The sequence below is a fragment of the Corvus kubaryi genome, unplaced genomic scaffold (assembly GCF_017639235.1).
Source record: "Corvus kubaryi isolate FWS band 111438036 unplaced genomic scaffold, C.kubaryi_AGA036_p1.0 132, whole genome shotgun sequence".
NCBI lineage: Eukaryota > Metazoa > Chordata > Aves > Passeriformes > Corvidae > Corvus > Corvus kubaryi.
Window position 1 is genome coordinate 6749127 of NW_024580666.1, and position 24625 is coordinate 6773751.

A 24625-nucleotide genomic window follows, 5' to 3' on the forward strand; every position below is an offset into this window, starting at 1 on the left:
ATCTTAATCTGGTGGATTATTCTATAAAAAACAAAAAATTTTATCCACCAGTGTGATGATGTTATGATCACCAGGGGTGATCATAAAATAGACACAGAAGAACATCTTGCTTACTTAACCAAGAGACTACTCTGGAGGGCAAACTCCAAAAGACACAGAAAAGCAATGAGAACAGGATCAAGGTGTACTGGCCAAAGTCTCAGGTTGTTCTTGATTTGTTTCAGTGTTTGCACACATTGAAAGATTTCTGTCTCCCTTGAAGAAGCATGGTGGGAGGATTTAGAATATATTCAATTGTGCCATCTAGCTGTCACCTCCATCTTTGCTCTTGTTGGGTTGGTACTAATACTTAGCTGGCAGAATCAAACTTGGCGTGTCACATTATTTGTCATTTGTCAGTAGTCACTTTCTCTCCCACTTGCTTGAGGCAGAAGAAATTTTCTAATATCTGACTAATAAATGGTGAAATGCACTGGTGAAATTCAGTGGAGGTGGTTGATAAATAAATGCACTGCAAGGACTTATGATTGTCTGTCATGCTTTTAATATAACAGAGTATTCACAAACAAAATCCCTACAAATAATTATAAAAAATAAAAGCTCACCCCAGGAGCATAGTAATTACAGTAATTAGAGTTTCTCAATTATTATCTGGAATTAGAAAACAGCCAGTGCTAATAGTGTTAATAAGCACACAAAAGACCCTCTTTTGTGAAAGGAAGCAAGGTTGACTACAACAGAATGGATGTGACACAAACGGGAATGAAGGTCAGCTGCAAACTGGTAAATAGCCCCAGTGCCTGCGCCCACACCTTTGTGCTACCCAAACAGCCTCTTCCTAGGTGACATTTCCTTCCCAGGAGCCGGAAGGGCTGTATTTGCATAGGGGAAAAGAAAGAATACAGTGGTGGTTTAGCTTCTCCTTGGTTTGTTTTCCTGGACCTGTGGTTAACATGTTATATAGGTGGCACTCCTCTGCAGAAATGGGGATGACTCCGATTTTTCATGCTTAAAAGAGTATTGGGTTCCACACGACAGCGAGGAGATTCATACAATGGTCTTCTGACAGAGAGAATATCTCCTTGATGCTGGCTTGCTAAAAAGCATTACTTGTTATAAGATAAATGGTGTCAGAAAAGGGTTGTTTTTCCTAGGAAAGCCAGTATGGGCACAGCCCTAAGCAGTCATACGTTCATGTCTTTGGGTTCTGCAGATGTGCAGCATTGGTCAGCATTCAAGAGACATTTCTTGAATAGATTCAAATATGTTTCCTTAACAAATGAAACCCAAAAGTCTTTATGATGAACCAGATCTTCTTCAGATCTACCTGATGATAATTTGGGTTACTGACAGAGATTAGACATCCAAGAAAAACTGCTTGTCTCAGTTTGAGACAAGTTTAGGAGGAAAATGCTCTGGAATGAATGTCATCTCTAAAGAAGACAGGTTTCAGCGCTCCCTCCCCCGCTGATAAGAAAGGAATTTCTTGGATGAAAGTGAAAAAAACTATTTATTTAACAAACAAAGTGCCTGCAGGGTGCGGGAAAAAAAGTTAATAACTGTTAAGATGTGAAACCTCCTTGATGCAGAGAAAGTTGGTGGCTTTAGAGTTGCGTCTGTAGCTGGCTCCCGAGGTCCAAGGCCAGGATGTGGGGTTCCCGCCAGTCCGCAGGGTCCGATGATCTGATTCTCAGATCACAGCTAAGCCAAACAGTCCCAGGAAAAGCCACAGATGTCACTGGAGAAATGCTATTTGTAGTCCCAGAGAAACTTCTTGCCTCAGCTAATAAAAAAAGGAGGTAGCTAAAAGTAAAGAATGTACTCTCTCCGCTGTGCAATCAGAGCCAAGCAACATGGGGGAGGTGAGCTCACACCGCGCCGAGGAATTTCCCCCTTGGCTTCTCTCCCCCCTCTCCTGGACCCAGCTTAAAGCTATGGGACCCATTTCTGGGCATAAAGCAGACGATAGGGGAATATAGTATTATCATAAAATCACCCCAAGACACTGCTAAATAAAACCCTGACCAAAGACATCTTACTGAAAACAGATTGAAAGAAAAAAACAAAAACTTCATAGGAAATTTCATCAACGTAAAAACTATGTGAAACTTCCAATGGACTTACCACCTACGCTTAGAATGAAAACAGAAATTTTTATTACAAAGCTGTTATGAAGTCTGTACTTACACATTTTACAAGTTTTGAGAATCTTCCATGCAGAAGATCCTTCTAATAAACAAAGGTAAACTCAAATTGTATTTAAGATTCAGATCACCCAATACTGTGATCTTGCAGAGATGAAACACAGTCACTTTTCAGCACGTCTCACAAACAGCACATTTGTATTTAGTATAAATGGAAGAACACTCCATCTAATTGAAACTGCCTCTAAATGTAATAAGCCAAATTACCTACACTGGAATTAATTCAGGATACTGGTGTTAATGCTCCGTAGGAGGTGTGCCAAAGAGTTTGTATGCATACTAAGGTGACTAAAGTTTCATTTTAACTTTTCTACTGAAAGAAAGAAACAACATTTTATAAATAAGAGGGAAAAGGTAATTCTAGTCCCAACCTCTTAAATATATAAACAGTGTCCTTCCCCATTCACAAAAAATTTTTTTCCTAATCATGTTTACCCTCAAAAAATGGAATTTGTGCTTATGATACATAAGCACAAGGTATTATATTCTGTTGTTATACTTTTAGTTTCACTGTAATTCTAGTATCTCTTATTGGATAGAGTACAGTTTATACTTTTACAGAATATCAATGAGATAAACAGAAAAACAATCAAAATTTTAAATTATTCTTAATCTTTCAAGTCAGTGAACCCTTCTAGTCATCAAAATAGATTTCATATTTCTGGATTTTTAACCAGAAATAACAAGTTTGCATTACTGCATTATACATCGTAGGGAAGGAACCCTTAGGGAAAAATTTGTCTGTTGTTCTTCAGGAAAGAGAAGGAAGGACTCTTTGCAATTATTTAAAGAAGATGTGCCCAGATTAGCAATGTGAGCATCATGAAACAGAACATCAAGCTGCAGGCATTCAGCACTGTCCCATGTCTCTCAGAGCAGACATGGGTTCAGCTCTCAGTGTTTTGTTGTATTCTCATCTGCAGGAAAAGCTACGTTTCAAAGAATGTTAATCAACACAGATTAATATCTTAATGCTTACTAATCCAATTGAGATAATTCACTTTGAGAAATGAACAAAAGAGGTTTAAGGATACACAAATGCACTGACCCCTTTGTTGGACTAACTGAAGTGCCACCAAGGTGTAGGATGCAACTTTAGGTGCAGTTTGCAAAGAGGGAGGGGTTCAGCTTCTTACTTGAAATGTCAGGGCTAGCAAAATGGCTTCCTAACTGCAAGTCTCCTCACCTCAGCAGTCTTGAAATTATCTCTGTCTCTCTGTGAAGGGAGAAGTATCCTGGAGGCACAGTTTTACTTTACCCAGTAGAGTAACACGTAGATCTGTCTAAGTTAACATCAGATGATCAGGTTTTAGAGCCAGAAGGCAATCCACTAACTAGGTGGTGCTATCTACCCAGCTAATGGTATGATATTGCTCTTGGAATGGAACCATGGTTCAGAGAACAGGCTGTGCTGCTGGATGCAGGCACATCAGGTCCTTGGAGCACAGGATGTGAGAAACAGACCCGTGATTTCACGTTTGTGTCAGGAATTAAGACAGACTTCGAGGAGCTCCGGCTAATCCTGTAGCCACCCTCCTCATGTGTTCTGTGCTCAGCCTTTCATCCTCCAGGGCTGTACTGAGGTGCACTAAACTGCCTAAACATAAGCAATGAAACAGAGACAATCCACATTCTTCTGTTGGAATTGCGCTCTGCAATGGAGGCAAGAGTGCAACGCAACCCAAAGCAACCCTAAAGCAACTCTTCCAGACCAAATCTTCTTTATGGTCAAAGGACGGCCACACCATGGGTTTGGCCTGCCATCTTAATTTCATCTAACCAGTCTGCCAGTTGGTGGCATGCTAACAGAATACCTGGGTCTTGAGAACAAAGGGATCACACTCATTTTGTCAGGTGGAAAGCATTAGTTTCTGGCTGCTGCTGGACATCTCCAGAAAGCCAGCTCTTCTGGGCAGAAGCTGAATGAGAGTGCACCCACCAGGCAACTTAGGGCTGCACTGCTGGGGCAGCTTAGGGCAGCAGAAGGTGGAGAACTATGTCAGCTCTGAGTCGTGCCTGGAAGAAGTTAGACTGAGCTAGTAAAATTCATGGAGACATCTCTCCCCACCCTGGCAGCTGTGAACAACATAAAGACTTCTGGCTGACTTCTCAGAGACCCATTCATCTGATGGTGCCAAACAGTATCTCAAATATTGTATTTCTCAATAGTCTTCCACATCTCTTTTAGAAAACTGTAAAATGAGGTATAAAACTAATAACAGGCTTGTTCAAAAGCAAACAAAAGAAAATTTTAAAAAGGAAGACTGGGTTTTATCTTCTGTCAAAGGTTGTTTTATAACATATAAAATGTTCTTATATCATAATACATTTTTTGTTTGAAAAGTATTTAAATAAAAAAACTTTCAATTATTGGATATTCTTTTACTTGAAGTCAGCCAAATAAAAGTATATGATGTTATCCGAGCTACATCTGTAAAAGCTGTTAAAAATTTTACCAGTGAGCTTGGTTGGCTGTTTCATTTTATAGCCAAGAGGTTTCACTTCAAAATTTATGTCTGACTTATCGTCATTACTTAGTTCAGGATTAATTTTAAATTAGAATGTATAATACTGCTCTTCACTAATGACAATCCATGCAGGGCATAGTCAGTTATATCACCCTCTTGCTAAGAATATTTCAGAATCAAAGGAAATTGGAAACTTTGAATAATCAGTGTTATTTAAATGGTGCTGTGTGGACTACAAAGTGTATTTCACAGCCAGCTCACATATTAAGTCTGTAATACTACTCCTATTCCAAAATTCTAGGTAAATGAATTACTGTCCTGACTTTCCTACTGCCTTTAGCTACATGTGTCACATTTCCAAACGGTTAAATATATAGCTTCAGAAGTCACAATTCATGTTCATTAGCCATCCACAGCCTACATTATTTGTTATATTTAGAACTAGCAACTACAACTTTCCACATTCTTTTTTAATTTTAAGTTTCACACATTGGACTATTTTACTGGGGGATGGAACTAGAGAGTGGAAGTAGATAATTCTGTTCTCCAGATTTCTAAAATTATTCGTAAAATAAACATGTTTGAAACAATTGGACAGTGTACCTTGGGATGAATAGATTAAACCAGAGCATTTTCATTATGTCTCTGGCAATCATCCTTTTATCTCCTCTTCTGATGAACATCTGTATTTTTTGGCATGTGGTAAGATATAAATGTGGGGTGTATGTGAACAAACTCTCAATTATAATTCTGCTCAGATGAGATTTCAAAATTATGTTTTCTGGTTTGAGGATGATATTTACTGTTATGGTAGCAACTGTGTGGAAAAAAAAAGTCTAGTGCATTTAATATTCAGTTCTGGAATCATGTATCAATTATTTAGTTAAACCTTCTGTTAGTAAGGCTTTTTTTGTAAAACACGTACCAAATGTTTATAAAATGGAAAAGAGATTCGTCAAGTTATGGTAGCTAAAGCTGTGCTAAAAAGAAAAAATGAGCATATGCTACCAGCAGTGTTTCTCATATTTAATGAGTAAAACCATATTCTATTTTGTTGCAATTGTCTTGTCTTGTACAAATAAAGGCTCTGATCCAATACGCATTTATAAATGTGATTTTGATTTCCGATAGTTAATCTACTTCTGTCTTTAAGACACCTTTTCATTTATTTGGGTGGTCCTAGAGGAGATGGGAAATGGATCTTTAAGCATTTACTTGACTTTTGGTTCATCAGGAGTCCATGGAGTTCTCAGGTCCAGAGCTCAGCACGTGCAGAGCATTGCAGAACAAGAGCCAAAAGTAGGGGAAAAGCCTGAATTAAAATAAAGTTGGGTTTAGGGTTTTTTTGCCTGCTAGTAAGTGAATCATCAGTTGGTCTGTGGCTCTGGCTGCAATTCTGGCATGGTTCCCATGGCTTTTACAGCCCCTATTCCACTTGGGAGAGTTTTCAGGAAATTGTGTTGTCATGGATCCTTCTGCTCAGCTCCAGTCTGCTCCGTGCCCAAAATCCCCTGTGCAGCAGAGTAAGAAATCCCCAGCGGGGCCAAGCTGCATGCGGCACAAAAGGCTATAACTTCTGTGCAACATCTCCCAGTGCTTCCCTAATTATTCCACTGTATCATCTTAAATAAGGTTTAAAAAAGAATGGAATCAAATCCAGCAGCTGAGGCATAAGAACACAGGGACTGTGGTCTTCTAAATTGGTCTTTCTGAATTGTCTCTAGTTGTTAGCCATAATCCAGACTGTGTGGACTTAGCAAGTTAGAAACGAGCATGTTTTCCTTCAAGGAAAGAGCAATTTCATTCAGCCAGGGTTGCTTTTTTTCCCCTCCGATTGTTTATTTTGCTTAACTAGAGCTGTTTCAAGGATGGCAGGCACCCATCAGAAAGAAACAAGGCTAAAGTTAGCAACAGAGACGTGCTGATGAGCAGTGCTGTGCCTGGGATCACTGCTGCAGCTGCTCCCTTCCTACGTGCATTGGCCCTCTCTGTGTGGTTCAGGTTCCACCTATGGAACAGATACGTGAACAGACAGGAAAAGGGAATCAGCTCCAGAGAAGGGGTTGTCAGTGGGCTCCAGCCCAGAGCAGTGTGAATTGTCTTACTCTTCATGAGGAGTCAAAAAATCATCTTAGCCATAGGTAGGAAAACCCTGTTTCAAAGAGTTTCTGGCAATGACTATAAAAGGGTCAGTTTGCTGGCCTGAGGAATCTGAACAATGTGAATTTTCTGGATTATTTTAACAACACAGACAAAACAATGAGCATTCAGTGTTTTTCACTTAGCTTCCATGAGAGGATTTTTGGAAATGCATCTGAACAAGATAAGATCTGAATAAATATCAAGTAGATGCAACAACAGATAGCAGCAGCAGCTACTAAACTGCTTGCAGCAACGTTTAATGCTTTTGAAATGTTTGTTCATTGCTTACAGTGGATAGATTCGCTTTAGAGATGAATATGCATTTGTCAGAGATCCTGTTGTTTAGGCATCCTGGGAATGGCCCTCAGTTTGGTCTTTGGTGGGTGGAAACCTTCTCCTCCCCTCTGGCACCCTGTCAGCTTGCTGGCTCTTGAGCATGGTGGGGGGAGCAGTCTTGCTACCCTTGCCCTCTTCCAGGAGTGCCGAGCACTGTCCAGGGTCCCAGCTCCAAGCCTCTCACCATGGAAGGGAACTCTGGTGTTGCCAGTCGTCCTGAAACCACCCTTAATACCAGATGAAATCTGAAGACGAAAAAGAATTTTTTTAGCCAATACTAATGCAGTTACTAGGTCTGAAGACAAGCATAGAAAAATAAATAAAAACCTGCTTATAAAGCTACCTGAACTTCAGCTCTGCTCTAGGAGCTTTCCATCAGCTGTGTAAGCAGGAACAAGCTGTTAGGATGCTTGTATAATTTTGTGGCTGGGAGCCAGCACTTCTGACCAGACTACTACCCTTTTTCTCTGAAGAGGATCCTGATGTGGGGCTGTGTTTTTCCAGCCCTTCAACTCTATTCTGATTCAAGTTCTATTCCGATTTAAATTTTATCCTGCTAACAAGTCAGAAAAAGGGCCAGAACTACTGACCCTGCCTGGACAACCTTACTGTTATCAGCCAATGTCACTACTGTGATGGGGTGAGACCTCCCATCCATCCAGACAGTAAAAAAGGGTTGTACAGGATTATCAGCTTCATTCTGGAAACAAATGCTTAGGAAAGTATTTTCTTCTTCTTCTTGACAGAACAGGGTTTGACTCTCTGCATAATCCTCTATATACTGAACCTGGAGTTTATATAAATAAATCATTTGAATCATGCATTACAGTTTTCAGTGTATGCTTATACACACATTCATCTGTTTTACCTTTTGCTCAAGATTAGACATGGTAGTAATCCAAACATTTTTGCATGAAAATGTGTTTGAGAAATACTCGTATCAGTTGTGAAGTTGAATTTTTTTCTATCAGTTTTCCATTGAATATTTAAAGTGCTTGAGTTTTTTACCCAATTCATTTAAGTGCTTATTTAGGTAAACTAGATTTAAGTGTATTAAAAGATCCATTTTTAATTTTCCCTTTGGTGAGAGAAAGAGAGAAACTGTTCCATGCAGCAGATGTATAACAGATGCCACTCCTAGCATGTACAGCACTACTGGATGGTCGCCAGATGCAGTGGTGATAGCATAGCTATTACCATGATAAAGCAGAGTAAGAGAGAGATATAAGTAATGTGTTAGCTTCCCAGCCCACCACTTTGTCCACACAAATGGGAAGGAGGAGAAAATTCTTAAGTCTGTCAGCTATCTACATCATCATATACAGTCCTCAAATCATCCACTTTTAAAAACTAGCAGTTTAAGTTGAGCTAAGTGAGATGAATCCTACCCGTAATGTTTGGAGTTATCTAGTGAATTAGTAGTTAAGCTATATAGAGTTAGAATAGTTAAAGCCAGGGCATTAAACTCAGCTCTTGACTTCAAGCACTGAGTTTTGCTATTTGACTGCTCATCAGTTCCTTTGGAAAGTTAATCTGAGAAAACAGGTGCTTTTCTAAAAATAGAGGTTCATACAATAAATATCTTGAGTTAGAAGGAATCCACAAGGATCATCAAAGTCCAGCTCCTGGCCCTGCACAACACCATCCCAAAGAGTCACACCACGTGCCTGAAAGTATTGTCCAAACACTGCTTGAACTCTCAGGTTTAGTGCTGTGACCACTTCCCTGGGGAGCCTGTTCCAGTGCCCAACCACCCTGTGGGTGAAAAACCTTTTCCTGATATCCATCCTAAACGTCCCCTGACACAGATTCAGGCCATTCCCTCAGTCCTGTCACTGGTCACCACAGAGAAGAGATCAGTGCCTGCCCCTCCTCTTCCCCTCATGAGGAAGCTGTTGACTGTAATGAGGCCTCCTTCCTGTCTGCAAAACACTTTTATTTTAGAAGGTAGAAAGATATTTTTGAGACAAATCAACAGGTAGCAGTTGGGGAAAAAACTTCTGGTGGTATTTGTCCCTCTGGGCACACTGCTTTGGAAAGCACAGGAAATGAACAGTTACCATAACTGAACTGTGCAGGGTATAAATATCCTTTGTGCTCCAAACAAATTTGCCTTACTTCACTAACCACAACACAAAGCTCACCTGCAACTCTGAAAGCTGTCTTAAAAAGAGAGGAGGTAATGTCCCTCAAACACTAAACATTTCCACATGCAGAAAATGTGACCATTCTGTGCATGATTGCATTTTAAATCAGAAATCATTGCACAGAATGCAAAATGGATTCTGTATGAACCTTCTAAAATAAATGAACCTTAATTTCTTTTGTATTTTTTAAAGGTCAAATGCTGCAAATACTGGCCAGATGACACAGAGATATATAAAGACATTAAAGTTACCCTAATAGAAACAGAGCTCCTGGCTGAATATGTGATTCGAACATTTGCTGTAGAAAAGGTAAGTTTCCAAATTCAGTTTTATTAAATACAGTAGTATCTGCCACTTCCATACAGATTCAACAAGGGAAAGTTAAATCTTTTGACTGACATCCTGGGTTTGTAGGTATTTTTGGGTAAACGACTACCGCCCTCTTATGGTAATCCGTGTTTTTCTTTAAATGCAGCCACTTCTGTCTGCTTTTCATCACTGTTGGCCCCTGCCTGAGTTAGAAAAAGTGATGTTCCTTGCCTAGGAGAAATCGAAGCCTCCCTCCCAGCAATCAATTGAGAAACACATTTGTGCTGCTTTCCTGACTTATGTTGCCCACAATCATTTTCTGTCCGTACCAGAGGCTGCATGCAACATTACTCAGAAGTCTCTGGTAGGGAATACCTCTTATCTCTTGGGCCAGAGTGTGCCTGGTCTGAAGAGAGACAGCTCTAACAAACTACTGTTCTTCTCAAAGCAATTTCCCTTCTTGGGGAAATTGGAGTCTGTCTTTACATGGAGAGTTCCAATCAGTGTGTTGTATTACTGCTTGTTAGAATAATGCCATGCATTTGTTTGATGCTTTGTAGCTTGTAGAACTTGTAGCTCCCCCAAACAGCTTGCAATATATGGAAAACATACAAATAACAAATAAGGTACCTACTGAAAGTGAGAACAGGCAGGGTCGGTGAAGTGTACCATGCATTTTGTGTCAATTCAGCAGTTTCATTCAGACTCGTTAAAGGCCCGAAATGTTTTAATTGTATGTATCAGGATTCATTTGAGTTGTAAAATTCCAAGGAAAGGGCCTCTTTGGAAGACTAGATATTCCTAATGGCACACTGAAATAATGCTCCCTCACCATGAGTAGATTTTCAACTAATTAGCTTAGAAAGCTTCTTTTGATTTAGTTGCAGTACCTGTGATTTATTGGTTCTCTCTAATGCTGAACTAGTATTCATTTATGGGTTTGAAAAACATAATATTTAGCATCAAAGAATCCTGCACCAGGTACCTGAAACTGCCAAAAACACTACCCCACAGGGTCTCTGTACATATGTCCAGAGTAACAAAGGAATTAGGGTTTTTTCTTGTTTTACTGTTCAGTCTTATACTTAAATATGCATCCATACAGAAACCTGAGGGTAATGATAATAGAATTACATGGTTTGAATGAACTGAAATATTGTATCATGTTTACCACTATACATATTGTTTATTGAATTCACTCAAGCCTGTTGTTTCCTTGCATTTAGGTATTTTTAATAAACAGATGAGAAATGTTGGCTCCACTTTGAAGTAGATGAAGCACTGGTTGATTTCTATTCTGCAAATTTTAAGCTCATGCTTTGATGTTAGCTTTTCGCTTCTTAACTGGGACTGAAGAAAAGACCTAGAGGATTTTACAGTTGAACATAACCAAACTGTCTTGAATAAGTGCATTAGAACAGATAGAGATAAAAGGCACTAAACATTTTATTTCTTTTAAAAAAATCTCCATCTGAAAAGATTTCATTTAGACACTGCTTTTTAATAGTTGGTAGTTTTTCAGTAAGCCTCTAAAAGCAGTGTCAGTGTAGTTTGAGTGCATTTGTTTTTACTCTATTTTCCATATTTTTTAACTCTTCCAATGGTACTGGAACATTAAGTCTGTACATCTCTTGCACCATATTTCTCTCAAGTTTGTATTTCTGATGTACTGGGACTGATACTTTTCACCTTCTCTAAGTCAAGGTGCATGATGAGGAGAGAACACCCTAACCAAACATGCAGATAATACTAAGTGAAAGGTGGTATTGGAACACATTGGAGTCTCAGTTCCAAAGGACTTGCACATTTGGCTAACAGGAACTTTAGTCATTCAACAGGAAAAATGGCAGAGTTCTGTGCCTTAGGTGTCCTAACCCCCTGTGTCAGTACAAGGTGACTTCTGGGGACAGCATCTGATATCCAGAATGATTTGAAGATTTAGCACATATGAACTGCAAGGGTGGGAATAAAAGAACTGGCCTTGTCCATTGTGGTAGAGATGAGGAGGAGGGGTAAGGAAGATCTAATTCTAGCCTTCAGCTACCTCATAGATGTTTGGAAAATCAGAGGAATCAAATACTCCAAGACCTCCAGTCCCTTCTGAAGATCCTTTCTGTTTGTTGATGAACATCTCATACCTGCTCCTAAAGTACAATTTAGAAGTTGATTTGTTTGAAGATAAATTGATCACTTAATTTTTTTTTAAATGGATATTGTGTGGTAGGAGGATAACACTGAGAAAATTGAACCTAAAAGTGCAGTCTGATTTTGAAGACCATTTCCTTGATACACTTTGCATTGTGTGAATTAAGCAGTTCCTTTGGGTTTCTTCACAACACAACAGTTAACTCAGTTGAGTAAGTCATACATGAATAGTAACATACAGCAGAAGCATAAGTTTTTGTAGAATTTTTTAACATCCTAGGGTTTAGCAGTGTACACCATTTTCTGTTTGTTTCAGCTGAAAGAAAAAGTGAAAAATACAGTCTCTCCCAGCTGAGCATATGTTTTTATGATTCATGCAGTTGTGTGCTATTTTGGGTTTAGAAACCAGCAGGAAAGCTAGATACAAAAATCATTCTTTTGTAGATATAATAAGAAAACTCATTAAAAGTATCCTATATGCAAAACCTTTCCTAAGTAGCTGTTAACAATGACAGACAAAAATGCAGTCAGCCTGACAGACAGCCTTTTCACAACTAAGGCACAGGACATAACCTGATCTGTGTAGCAGACGGGCACATTGCTTTAGAGGGGCAGGTTTTTTTTGTAAATTGTTTGAAAATCTCGGCTGCATATAGTATGAAGAATTTGTATGGGATACTCACTTCAGTCCTCAGCTTGTGTAATCATGGCATTGCTTTTTTCTGTGGGATCTTTGTTTCTTGGAGGGTCACGGGTGGTTTTTACGTGCAACATAAAAGTGTTTGAGACACTGCGTCCACTAAGCAGAGCCATCTACAGAGTTGAAGCTCTTGCTTACAGTAGCAAAGAGACGTGTTTGCTAGACTGTCCTAAAATGCACATTGTTTTCTCTATTCCTGGGCTTCAGTATGCTTTAAAATTGGTTTTTAGGATATAAGGTCATTTCTGTTTAAAGGGTGTGATCTCCTCAGTCCACACCACTGCCTCATATGCTCTTAATCCTCTCCCTTTCCTGCCTTTTTGTGTCAATTTCCAGGGGAGATGAGATATTCCTCTGAGTAGATGCCCTGTCCCCACAGTCCCCCAGCCTGAGCTGTCAGACTCCAACATACACTAAGTCCTCTCTAGTCCTGTAGCACTGGCTACACCACTGAAAATCCCAGACTAATGCATAATAGCAATAAATTAGGAAGCTTATATTACTTATTATTCAAAGAGAATAAAACCTTTTATATGCAAACCATCTCAAGACAGAAAATACATCTTTAAGAAGAAAAGCTGTAAACTACCAGTTATTAATATTGTTGACATTTAGTCCAGCCTAGACATGATATGCCATAATTTTGCTGTTTGCTTATGAACTATGCATGATGGCCTCCAGTCTGTGGATTTCTAATGAGAATAAAATACTGGCAGCTACATTTTTAGAGGGGGAAGGGAAAATAGAAGCAGTAAGAAAATAAAACTTAGCATACACACTTCTAATATCCAAACTGTTCCCCAAAGTCACATAGAAAATTACTTACACAATCAGCTTCTCATTCATACCTGTCTCACCATATCCATGTCCTTGTAGACTGTGGCAAATCACCTGAAGGGTGAGCATGTGGAGGGCTATAAACACAGCCCCTATGATTGGAGGTGCGAAAAGGTTTCTTATTATTCAGCTTTTTCCTTCAGACCAATGAAGGAGACAAATGATAAGGAAAATTATGCTGAAGCTGTAGTTCCCTGAAGACAGCAGCAAAACCCCTGTGGAGCAATGGGAAAAAAAAAAGTCATCTGTGCTCTGTGTTCAGCCTTGCTGCTGACCTGTTCTGTGATCATGGCATGCATCCTAAGGCCACAGTTTGCAAAGCAGCCTAGTACTTAAATACGGGGATGAGCATTTCTCTTGTTGCTGAAAGTTTCTGACCAATCTGGTGCTTACTCAATTTTGTTGGAAGGCTTTGAAACCGGTTGATACCTAACCTTTGAACTTGCTATCCTCCTATGAGGAAGCTCTCCACCAGTCTGTACAGATCATGTTGGTGGGGGGTGGACGCTTTTCAGCAAGGCTCAGACTTTTGAAGATTTCAACCCTTGCCTTTTTAACAGAGAGGTGCTCATGAGATTCGGGAAATACGTCAGTTCCACTTCACGGGCTGGCCAGACCACGGTGTCCCGTACCATGCCACGGGCCTGCTGGGATTTGTACGGCAGGTCAAATCCAAGAGTCCACCAAACGCTGGCCCTTTGGTTGTTCACTGCAGGTAGGTAAAACACAAATCTCTCTGTTGTGGTTTGCACTAAACTCAAGACCTACTTTGCTTCTCCTTTACTGTGTATTCCCCACATGGGTTGCTGAAGCCACTGGAGCTCTACTCAAAATAACTGTAAACAAGAATACATGTTTTTATATATATATATATAAAAAACCAAATACATATGCAATATATAAATGAGAGTAAAAAATTGAGTCTGAAGTCCTGCAAATGCCTAGCTCAATTTCAGTAATCATCCAATTGATCAAGTACCCTTGAGATGAATCCTTACACCTTTTACATCTCCAATACACTGCTGCACATTAACTGTGCTCTTCTTCTACTTTAGTGCTGGTGCTGGCAGAACTGGATGCTTCATTGTCATTGACATCATGCTAGATATGGCAGAACGAGAAGGCGTTGTAGACATTTACAATTGCGTGAGAGAGCTTCGATCCCGGAGAGTTAACATGGTGCAGACTGAGGTATTGCTCATCTACTGGAATACTGCTTTACAAGAAAAGATACTTTTCTAGCCCATAAATATAGAGCTTTGTAGTTGGCACCCTCCAGAAAGTAGTTTATTCAGTCACATGCAGAAAATAATCCCCCCCTAAACCTGAAGCACCCCTGCCCAAACAAGTGCACAGCTGTGCTTCACTGAAGGTTCACAATATTTCTTAAAAAATAAGGAAAATCAGGAATGTTTCCTCTCTGGGAAGGATTCATTCTGGAGTACATCTCGTTGAGGCTTAGTTTCATGATAGCACCTACGAAACTGCCCAGGGGAATGAGGAAACCAGAAACATTCTGAGTTTTATTATGGAGTGTTACTGCACTTCTCTAACTATTTGTAGTTCGTTTAAGGCAATCTTTCTATATTCATTTCTAAATGAATGTGATAAAGTTTTTTAAACTGTGGTTGTTCTTCTGGTCTTGCTTCAGTGCTCGTAAACTGAAGAGAGAAGTAGCAACCATATTAGTTGTTCTGGTTTATTTACCAAAATACTAATGCTCTATGCACTCTATGTCAGTAACTATCTATTTTAATTGCTTTACCAGGAACAGTATGTATTCATCCATGATGCTATCCTGGAAGCCTGTCTTTGCGGGGACACATCTATTCCAGCTTCTCAAGTTAGGTCTGCTTACTATGAAATGAATAAACTGGATCCTCAAACAAACTCAAGCCAGATCAAAGAAGAATTTAGGGTAAGTAGTGGCTAGCATTGCCTAGAAGCCATAGAGTTCAGCCATACTAAAGACTTCTGCTTAAGTGTTTATAGCCATATGAATTTTGTAACAGGTCTAGGAGAGAAAGACTGCAAAAAAGGGGAAAATAACATGTCACTCATCTCTACTGAGTTATGCTGAATCATAAAATAATGCAGTGGGGTAGTAGTAAAGTATTCTTTTTGCTGAAGGGAAGTATGTCGATTCCTTCCACTGTCCTTTCTCCAGAAGGCAGGCTACTCTGCAGCTGTCTTTGAGGTTATTTTTCATAATTTTATGCTTCCAGGATTTCTCTGCTTCCAAACCTGCTGACTGTGATGTGTTTTCATCTCTCTGCATATTGATTCCCACTGAAACTGAATGCTGAGCTGATCTATTCTTCAATATTTTGGGTTGCTTTCACTGCTGTGTTAATTTTTCTGTTGCATTGTTTACTCTCTCTGAAAGACTTTAAATATGGTGACTCCGACGCTGCGCGTAGAAGACTGCAGCATCGCGCTTTTGCCGCGAAACCATGAAAAGAATCGCTGCATGGATGTGCTGCCTCCAGACAGATGCCTGCCTTTCCTCATCACGATAGATGGGGAAAGCAGTAACTACATCAATGCTGCACTGATGGATGTAAGTCTCCACCACATCATTAATACTAAAAAGGCAATAAGCAGCCCTCCAAACTGAGCCATGCTAGAAAATGGAGTCAGCATAGGAAGACTGAAATCCTTCTAGCTTGTTTTGTTTTCCAGAAGCATGGCACAAAATCTTTAAACTCCCAAGTACATTTGGGATCACACATATGTTATGTCACAGCCAAGGTTCCAAAGCCATGCTCAGAGAGCAATTCAGGGAGTTTTGATAAATTAAATCTATCTGGATTTCTCCCTAGTGCTTGAATTTTTAACCATCTGGCCTAGGAAAACAAGAGTTACCTATTAAGAGACTCAGGCAGTTAAATAGAATAATAAGGTTTGCAGCAATATTTCAGTTCCCTTTGTTTATAATTTGAATAGTAATTAACAAAAAAAATAATTGTCTGTCAACACAAGATAGTACACAAGCCATTACTTCAGCCTTTCCGTTTATTTCTGTTTGAATGAATGGTTCCTCTTCATGTGTGTGTGGAGTTTTTTTCCAAATGCATCTATGGCAATTCTAATCCTTGTAATAGAACAACAGTAAAAAGACACTTAAAGTGCCTTTACAGTCTGTAGATATTTATAGCCTATTTTTGACGATTTACAGCTATAGTCATTACGGTTGTCAAACACATAAACAACAAGAAAACAGAGGTTAGTAAGGAAGGAACACATTGTAAATGGCCTTTTTAAAAAGTGAAGCTAGAGTAATAACAGTTTATAGCAGTTTTTTCATTTTTTTCCTTACAAGTTCTCAAAGCCTATTCCTAAAATAAGCCCAAGTTCAAAACACTCCTGTGAAAATGTAGGAAAATGTATCTTTGTGTTTATCTGTGTAGAAAAACTGAGAACAGAAGTGTAAGTGACTTGTCTAGGTTCTCACAGTAGGTCAATGACATTTCATATTAGAACAGAGCTTCCTTAATCTGCAGTTTGCCACTGTGCCATTACATTGTCTTCTTTCCTGGAGACTTTGGTACTGTTTTGTTCTGTGAGTTAAGTAATGCTCAGAAAGAGCAGTGCCTTAATACTTGCTTTGAAGATGCTTCCCTTCTTCACTATTGAAACAATGGTCTACATACAGAACTGTATGTGGGCAAAAGGCTCCAAGGGAGGAGGTGATATGGGTTGCTTTCCACCTGAAGCACCTTAGCCAGCCTTCTGCGGCATTCCTGCACTGGTGGACAAGAGCAGACATTTGTCCATCCCTCTAAACACTCAATCTCCAAGAAGCAAGATGAAGTGTTTCCCCCTCTCCACTTGCACCAGTTAATTCAGTTGAGCTGCTGTTGAATCACCTCATGTAAGCCTTCAGAGCTCACTTCAAGAAAAAGGGGTAGCAAGCATAATTTTCATTATTCAGTATCAGAATGAGTTTGAGAAGTTTTCCCAAAAAAACTTCTGAGGCTTCTAACTGACTGAGTAATGGAGACCCCTTTGGATATCTCTCATCTGCATGAAAGTTGCAGCAAGACAGGACCAGTAGGATAGAAAGCAGCTGCCTGATGTACCAGCATCATGATGTACCTGCTGGTTGCAGTGTGCTGAAACAAAGAACCAAAGTTTTGTGTGTCCACGTCTGTACCCAAAACACGGTGGATTCATTTTCCGTGGTCTCCTCGGTGACTGTCTCTGAAAGAGCGATCATAGAATCGTAGAATATCCTGAGTTGGAAGGAACCCACAAAGATCACAGAATTGCTAGGGTTGGAAGAGACCTCTGGAGATCATGTGGTCTGGCCCCCCTGCCAAGGCAGGGTCACCCTCTGCAGGCAACACAGGAATGTGTCCAGATGGGTTTTGAATGTCTCCAGAGAGGGAGACTCCATGACCTCCCTGGACAGCCTGTTCCAGTGCTCTGCCACCCTCAATGTAAAGAAGTTCTTCCTCACCTTGATGTTGGAACTTCTTGTGTTTTACCTTATGGCCATTGCTCTTTGTCCTGCCACTGGGCACCACAAAGAGTCTGGCACCACCCTCTTGGCACCTGCCAAGTCCAAGTCCAAATCCTGGCCCTGCGCAGGACAGCCCAGGAATCACACCATGTGCCTGCAGTAGCCAATCCGATGGGATCTCTGTCGTGGCACAAATGCTTCAGTTCAAGGCATGTAGAGTCTTCCCCGCCCTCCTTAATGGCACCCCCTCCCACTGACTGCTCCAGTGTGGCCACAGTAGCTTTCCAGGCTCAGAAGGAGGCAAGTGAAAGTACTGTCTTGAGATCCACAGTGGAAAAGTTCCAGAAAACATCTCAGTCAGTGACATACTCTGCTATTAAAAGAAACAAAGAGCACGGAAATTTATCCCCTGGGTATCCTCACTGCTGTCAGATAGACCAGAATTTCAACATTATTTCTGAAGAATAACTAGATATTTCCTTTCACAGGCATCATTCAAATTTAGAGCTAAATGCAAACAGCCAAGATTAATCTGTCCATTAACAGCTCAAAACAAACCCGTTGCTCAAAACCTCGTAGGAGTTGCATTGGAAGCAAAAACCTCTGATGATTTTACTCTATGCCTGTGGCACGAAATACATTTTAGAAATATAACATCTGCAGAAGTTATATCCTGCCCAAATACAGTTTATTAACTTTGAAGCATATAAGATCTCAGGAAAGAGCTGAAAACAATATATTAATTATACACAAAATAGAAATAATGCTTTCAGTCCTGAAGTTTTGGGGCTATGACTGACATTCTGCTAAATGGATTTTTATCTCTTACCATTCTTCTCATCATCTTGTTACTTCTTTTCAGAGCTACAAGCAACCATCAGCTTTTATAGTTACGCAGCATCCCTTACCAAATACTGTCAAAGATTTCTGGAGACTGGTCCTAGATTATCACTGCACTTCAATAGTTATGTTGAATGATGTGGATCCTGCACAAGTAAGTCCAGAAAAACGCTTCATTCAAAGGAGGAGTGCTAGTGCCTCAGCATTTCAGAACAGCCTTAGGATGTAATTAGTTTTGTAAAACAACATTAAATACTTAGACACTAAAACATTGATTTGTAGCTTGCAGATACACATAGGGAAAGAGGAATAAATCAGACCATCAGCAGCTTCTCCACCAAAATGTTAGTGCACACACACGTAAGTGCATGCACCTATAATTTATTCTAAGAGAACACATTTTGGGAAGAGCTGCTAAAACCCAAAAATTACGATTGTAGAATTCTGACTCAAGTCTGAGAGATGCTAATAATGGCCAAAATAATAAACAGAAGCCAACAGCTGTTCATTAGCCTGCCTGAAACAAGTCAATGACCTCAGTCTCCTTACCAGGGAATAGGTGTTCCCAGGGTGAAAAACTGTGTTGTGTGTTGCACAAAATGATGTTGTCATTAGCAAGGAGATAGGAACTAAACTAGGAGAGAGGAACTAAAGATTGGAGACTAAGCATCCTTTGGAAGAGAAAAGAGGGCAACAAAATGTGTAGAGGAATGTAATTACCTTACAAAAGAGTTGCACATGCTGTACATGTTGGTCAGAAAATTGGAAAACCGAACCTACTGGTTGGCAGTTTAATCACTAGGATTAATCACTAAGTGTCCCAGAGCCTGGCTCACAACTGCACGATTCCAAGTTCTTGCAAACATCATTTCCTTAATTCCAACAAACTGCACCAGCCCTCTGCTGGAAGAATATGGTGGTAATCTGGATTCTTAATAAATAAATATTTCTTAATTATTGGTTAAGAGAAATGGTAATTTTTTATAGCAGACTGCATGTCATTTTTATTTTCAAAATGATCAAGAATCGTTATAGCTTTGTTAAGTATTGCATATACTTAAAAAATGTTTACTCTTCTTTTTAACATGTAGAATTTGTTTTTAAAAAATACTAATCTTCTGTTTGGTCTTTCAAAGGAACATGTAGGAATTCCACACACTGTTTTAAAGACTAAATTTCTGATTCTAAGCCCTGTGCTGTCTACAGGGAGGAAAAATAGAAATGAAAGACAAAACTTTTATTCATCAATCTAAGATTATTTTCTGAGTGAATAAGGAAAGACTCAAGGGAGTCAGGCTGTTAGGGCCTGCTGAACAGAGTTTTTTTTAATTTGTTGGCTGTGTTTTGAATTTGCAATAGGGCATGGCTATTCCAAGCATTTATTAGCCTCACAGGGTTTAACAGCTATTGGGATATGCAGTTAATGCACCTGCCTCTGCAGTATGTTAAACCTTTTACCTCTTAATGCGAGTAACAATCTTTTCATTAGGAATAAATCTCAAAACCCTCAGAGCAAACAGAAGGGGAGAGAGGGCAAAGCTTATTAAAAACATGCATTACATTCAGATTTATTAATAATTACTGTTATCATTATTATTTATGTATATATGAAGTGTTTACAGTTCTGTTTAGATATTACCATTTATGTGGATTGTTATGCTCTATTGGGAAATGAAATTCAACCCTTCACAGTAACTCTGACTTGAAGAGAGTCGCTAGCATCACTTGCATGCAAAATGTGCAGACTTAAATGCTTGTGGTTTCTTTAGAACTTGAAAATCTTAGCTTCCTAAAACAGCCCCAGCAAACAGCTCTGCTTATTATCATTTAACCATTTTTCAGAGATGTGTTAGAACAGTACTCCTATGTATTTGAAAGATGTGTACTAAACTGTGCACATGTTAAATGATCTGAGCACTGGCATTTGCACCAGTTGTATGCATTGCGTTTGGCTGTCCTGTACACCAGCATATTTCATAATAACAATTTGTGTAAGATTTAGACAATATTTAGAAAGCAGTTGTCTCAGCAGACCAAATCATAGGGAGGGGTTAAAAAAAATGAAAATACATTTTCCTGCTTGAAATTTCTGGGTTTAACTTGTTAAAGTGATCTCCTGCAAATCAGACCCTGTTTTCTGTTTTAATTGATGTAGTAAATGATTATGTTTTCCTAAAATGTAGTCATCTCTAAACAGCTTCGTTGAGGACTAAGTGTTATAAGAAATGCAAAACAACATCTGGAGTAAATGTGATTTGTCAGCTCAGCTCTGGATCACCAACAGCAATGCAGCAGAATGAAGACCACAGCTGTTTTACTGAACGAAATAAAAAGTTCCAAATATGACATCAATGCTTCTGCAAGCAAACAAAATTTCATGAGTTCATATTTAATTTTGGTGAATGCTTACAAAACCTACATGCTCAAACTGCTCTAAATATCCATGGCAAAAAAAAATTATTAGGATTTTCATGAAAAAAATGGACAGGCAGATTCTAGCTTCAAAAACCTCCTTGCAAAGTGTTGATTTTCTCTTTAAAGTGTTAGCACAGATGATAATTGGTTCCTGGATTAAGCCATTGTCATATTACTAGACAGTAAAACCATGCAAGATAATAGTAATTTTACTTTGTGATCTGTAGATACGTAGAAGTAATGTTTTCTGAGAACTGAAGAAAGCATAATTAATATTTTCAGGTGTCACTAATAAGATGAAATTAAGCAGTTATTGAAAGTTTAAAGCAATGCTGATATTAGCCGATATCATCAGTCACGGGTGAAACATGTGAAAGTTAAATCCTGAGTTTTGAGAATTGATCTACCCTTCGTAGTACAAATCACACATTCTAATGCAGCTTGAGTTATTAGCAACTATTCAGGGCAGTTGGAGATACCAGGCCTTTGGTCTTTAGCCTCCACACTGTCTCCAAGATATTTGTCAGCCTTTCCCTGTCTTGTCATAATGTATTGTAGAATTAACATTGAGTGTCAGAAGTGTTTTACTCCAGATACCAGACACTGGAAGTACAGCAGCAAGAAACGGCATGTTCAGGTACATGAAAAGGCATTATGAAAGCAGAGTGCTCGAAACCAAACTTGGTACATCATGTATTTTATAAAGATACCATGCAAGAATTCCAGTAGTACATGTATCACAAATTAAAATACAGAAAAGTATGCTGAGGCAGCATGAACTCCAAGGTGATCTAACTGTGTTCTTTTTTGTCCATGGTCTTCTATAGCTCTGTCCTCAGTACTGGCCAGAAAATGGAGTGCACCGGCACGGTCCTATTCAGGTGGAGTTTGTATCGGCTGACTTAGAAGAAGACATCATCAGCCGGATATTCCGAATTTATAATGCAGCCAGAGTAAGGATGCTATTTGCAAAACAGTTTTGTCTCAGTAGATGAGTCTACTCAAAGCAAAGAAATGAAAGCTAAACTCACATACAACCATTTTCATTTTTCAGCTTATGTATTTGAAAGCGGTGGTGCAATACTGAGTCACACCACAATCAGTGAGGAAAAAAAAGCCTTCTATGTGTAATATAAGTAAAAAATATTTTAATATGTATCTCAAGTGTGTTAAATGCAAATGAAATAAATGCAGTATTCAGGCTGTATGATAGCCAAATATGCTGAAATCAGTGCTGTTTTCAATAGTTTGAAATTAGCCATCCTGCATATTTGTATTCTGTGTCATGTGAAAAAAGCTGTGCATCAACACTAGGCATGTTTTCCAATAGCAGTCCCAGCCTTTTAGTGAAGATTCTGTCCCACTAGCCACATTTCATAACATGTAACCACTTCAGAGGGGCAAGTAGGTTGTCCTTGTATTCAGCTTTATGCTCCCATGAAGTTGACAGAAGACTAAACGAGGCATGTCTTTCAAGCTGAGTGGAAAAAAGATTCCACCAGAGGCCAGACATCTCTTCCCGTCCATGGAGCCTTTGCAGTGGCCTGGTATCAACAACCAAAAAGCTGTAGCTAGGAATAAGCAGCACTCCCTTCAGAAAAAATCAAGAACTTCCCTGAGACCTGGTGGCTGGCAGGACAGGGAAAGACACCAAAAACATGTTAATACCCAAACAGGGAAGCAGATTGTAAAGCTTCAAGGTACTTGTTTAATACTATGAAGGCCTGATGTTTGCAGTAAATGTGGCAATGTAAAAAACACAGCCTCCAGCAGTGTTAGTGCGACCTTCGCAGGCGCTGGGTCTGGCTGATCTGCTTTGGGAAGAGGGGCCATCAGCTGGAAGAAACTGGACAGGAAATCAGTAGATTCCAGATTTTGACATAAAGTACACAAAACCAATTGCAGAACACATCTAATGCTGCACCCAGTTTGGTTTATTCCCATATCATGTTAATCTTACACCCTCTCTATTAACTCTTACTCTAGAGAATAAAATGTAATGTCAATGTTTCTGCATGTTGTTCATTTTAAGCATGGCACTAAAATGCCCTCACTTTGCACAGATGTGGCAAACTCTAGACTACAAAACCAGTTTTCATGTGCATGTTTATTATGCCCGTCTCAAAGGGCTGTAGTTTTCTGCCACTATCGCTTGTTCTATACTCCTTTTTTATTTTAAATCACCATAAAGCAACTGTTTAGTAACGTTTCACCAGAGGGGTTCTGACTGCTGCAGTAGAACACAATAAAACAAAATGTAGTTGGATATATTTTACAAGCCAGAAACATCTGAGGGTTCCATTTGGTTTTTTTCATGTTTCCTGCTTCAAAATATCTTGAGAGGTTTTGACCTTTCTTGTAAAAAAAGGACAGAAACACATAAACATTCTTAAAAATACTGAGACATATATGAAAACAGTATATAACTGAAGTTGTGTTGCAGCTCTGTCTTTGCTACCAAGTTCCTCCTATCATATTAATTAATTATTTGCTTGATGATGCAGATGTACTATTGCTATATTTTAGCCTATTTGTATGGCACTCCATTTAAAAACTATTGTTCTGATAACTCCACTGGAAATTAAAAGTCATAAATCCTCAAGGGCAGTTGAAATTACATTAGCAGTTTGTCAGCAATCATCTGCATGAACAGCTTCCCTCACTGATGCATGTATCTAAATTATGTGCCAAAAAAAATACTGTTGTTTTCCCTGGTTTTGCCTGAATCTCCACAGCCCCAGGACGGCTATCGGATGGTGCAGCAGTTCCAGTTCCTGGGATGGCCCATGTACAGGGACACTCCAGTTTCGAAACGCTCCTTCTTGAAGCTCATCCGCCAGGTGGATAAGTGGCAGGAGGAGTACAACGGGGGAGAGGGACGCACAGTTGTACATTGCTTGTAAGTACTGGAAACAGAAGGGAGAAATAAGGGAATACTGTCACAGAATTTGTGCCAGGCTTTGAAAGATTTGTGACGAGGTGAAGAGGCATCTGTCTAATCTGGAACTGAATAAATAATACAACTGCTCATTTAAAAGCTCTGAATGCAAAAGGAATTGTGTAATTTTAATGTAGATTCATGAGTTTCCCCATCTGTCCTTTCTTAGAGCCCTATGAAAAGATGATGGGTTCGAGTTAACTCTATTTTATATAAAAATGTCCAGTGACTCTTGCAAATGGGAAAGTTGCATATTTATTCACAGTAAATCAAAAATGTGCCTTCAGAACAATGTACCTTTTATTTCTGCAGATAAGGACCATAGAAATAAGTAGTTTTGGAGGGGTGATTCATTTTCCAGACATAAAGCACAGGAGTAAAAGTGGTGTGATAGACCAGTTACGATGACCCTGTAATTGCCTTACCTTTCTCTAATAATGGTATATATTATTTTCCTCCTGTGACTTTGTGCTCTGTAGATAGAAAAATGCTGCTAGCAAGGATTTTCTTGCTATTTTCTAAGTCCGTGAGAGACTTTTCTCTCTCACAGAAGAGGTAGCAGTTATGTAAACAACCAGCCCACCTGCAACCTTGAAAAGTCTTGGTTATGGTATAGTAGAAAAATATTTTGACAATGGATGTTTTAGGATTTTAGCCAATCACCCCAAGGGGTGGCTGA

The 24625-nt window shown here is 39.3% G+C and overlaps 1 protein-coding gene across 13 annotated transcripts in view; it reads left to right on the plus strand.

Annotated features, from left to right (window-relative positions):
- The window catches only part of PTPRM (protein tyrosine phosphatase receptor type M), a 454918-nt gene that overhangs the window by 423231 nt on the left and 7062 nt on the right, over positions 1 to 24625 (plus strand). For all 13 annotated transcript variants that reach the window (XM_042031127.1, XM_042031137.1, XM_042031118.1 and 10 more), the window contains 8 exons: positions 9490 to 9606; positions 13849 to 14003; positions 14344 to 14479; positions 15057 to 15206; positions 15675 to 15848; positions 18616 to 18747; positions 21836 to 21961; positions 23744 to 23907. In XM_042031127.1, the coding sequence (XP_041887061.1) occupies positions 9490 to 9606; positions 13849 to 14003; positions 14344 to 14479; positions 15057 to 15206; positions 15675 to 15848; positions 18616 to 18747; positions 21836 to 21961; positions 23744 to 23907 (1154 nt within the window). The remainder of the gene's footprint in view (positions 1 to 9489; positions 9607 to 13848; positions 14004 to 14343; positions 14480 to 15056; positions 15207 to 15674; positions 15849 to 18615; positions 18748 to 21835; positions 21962 to 23743; positions 23908 to 24625) is intronic.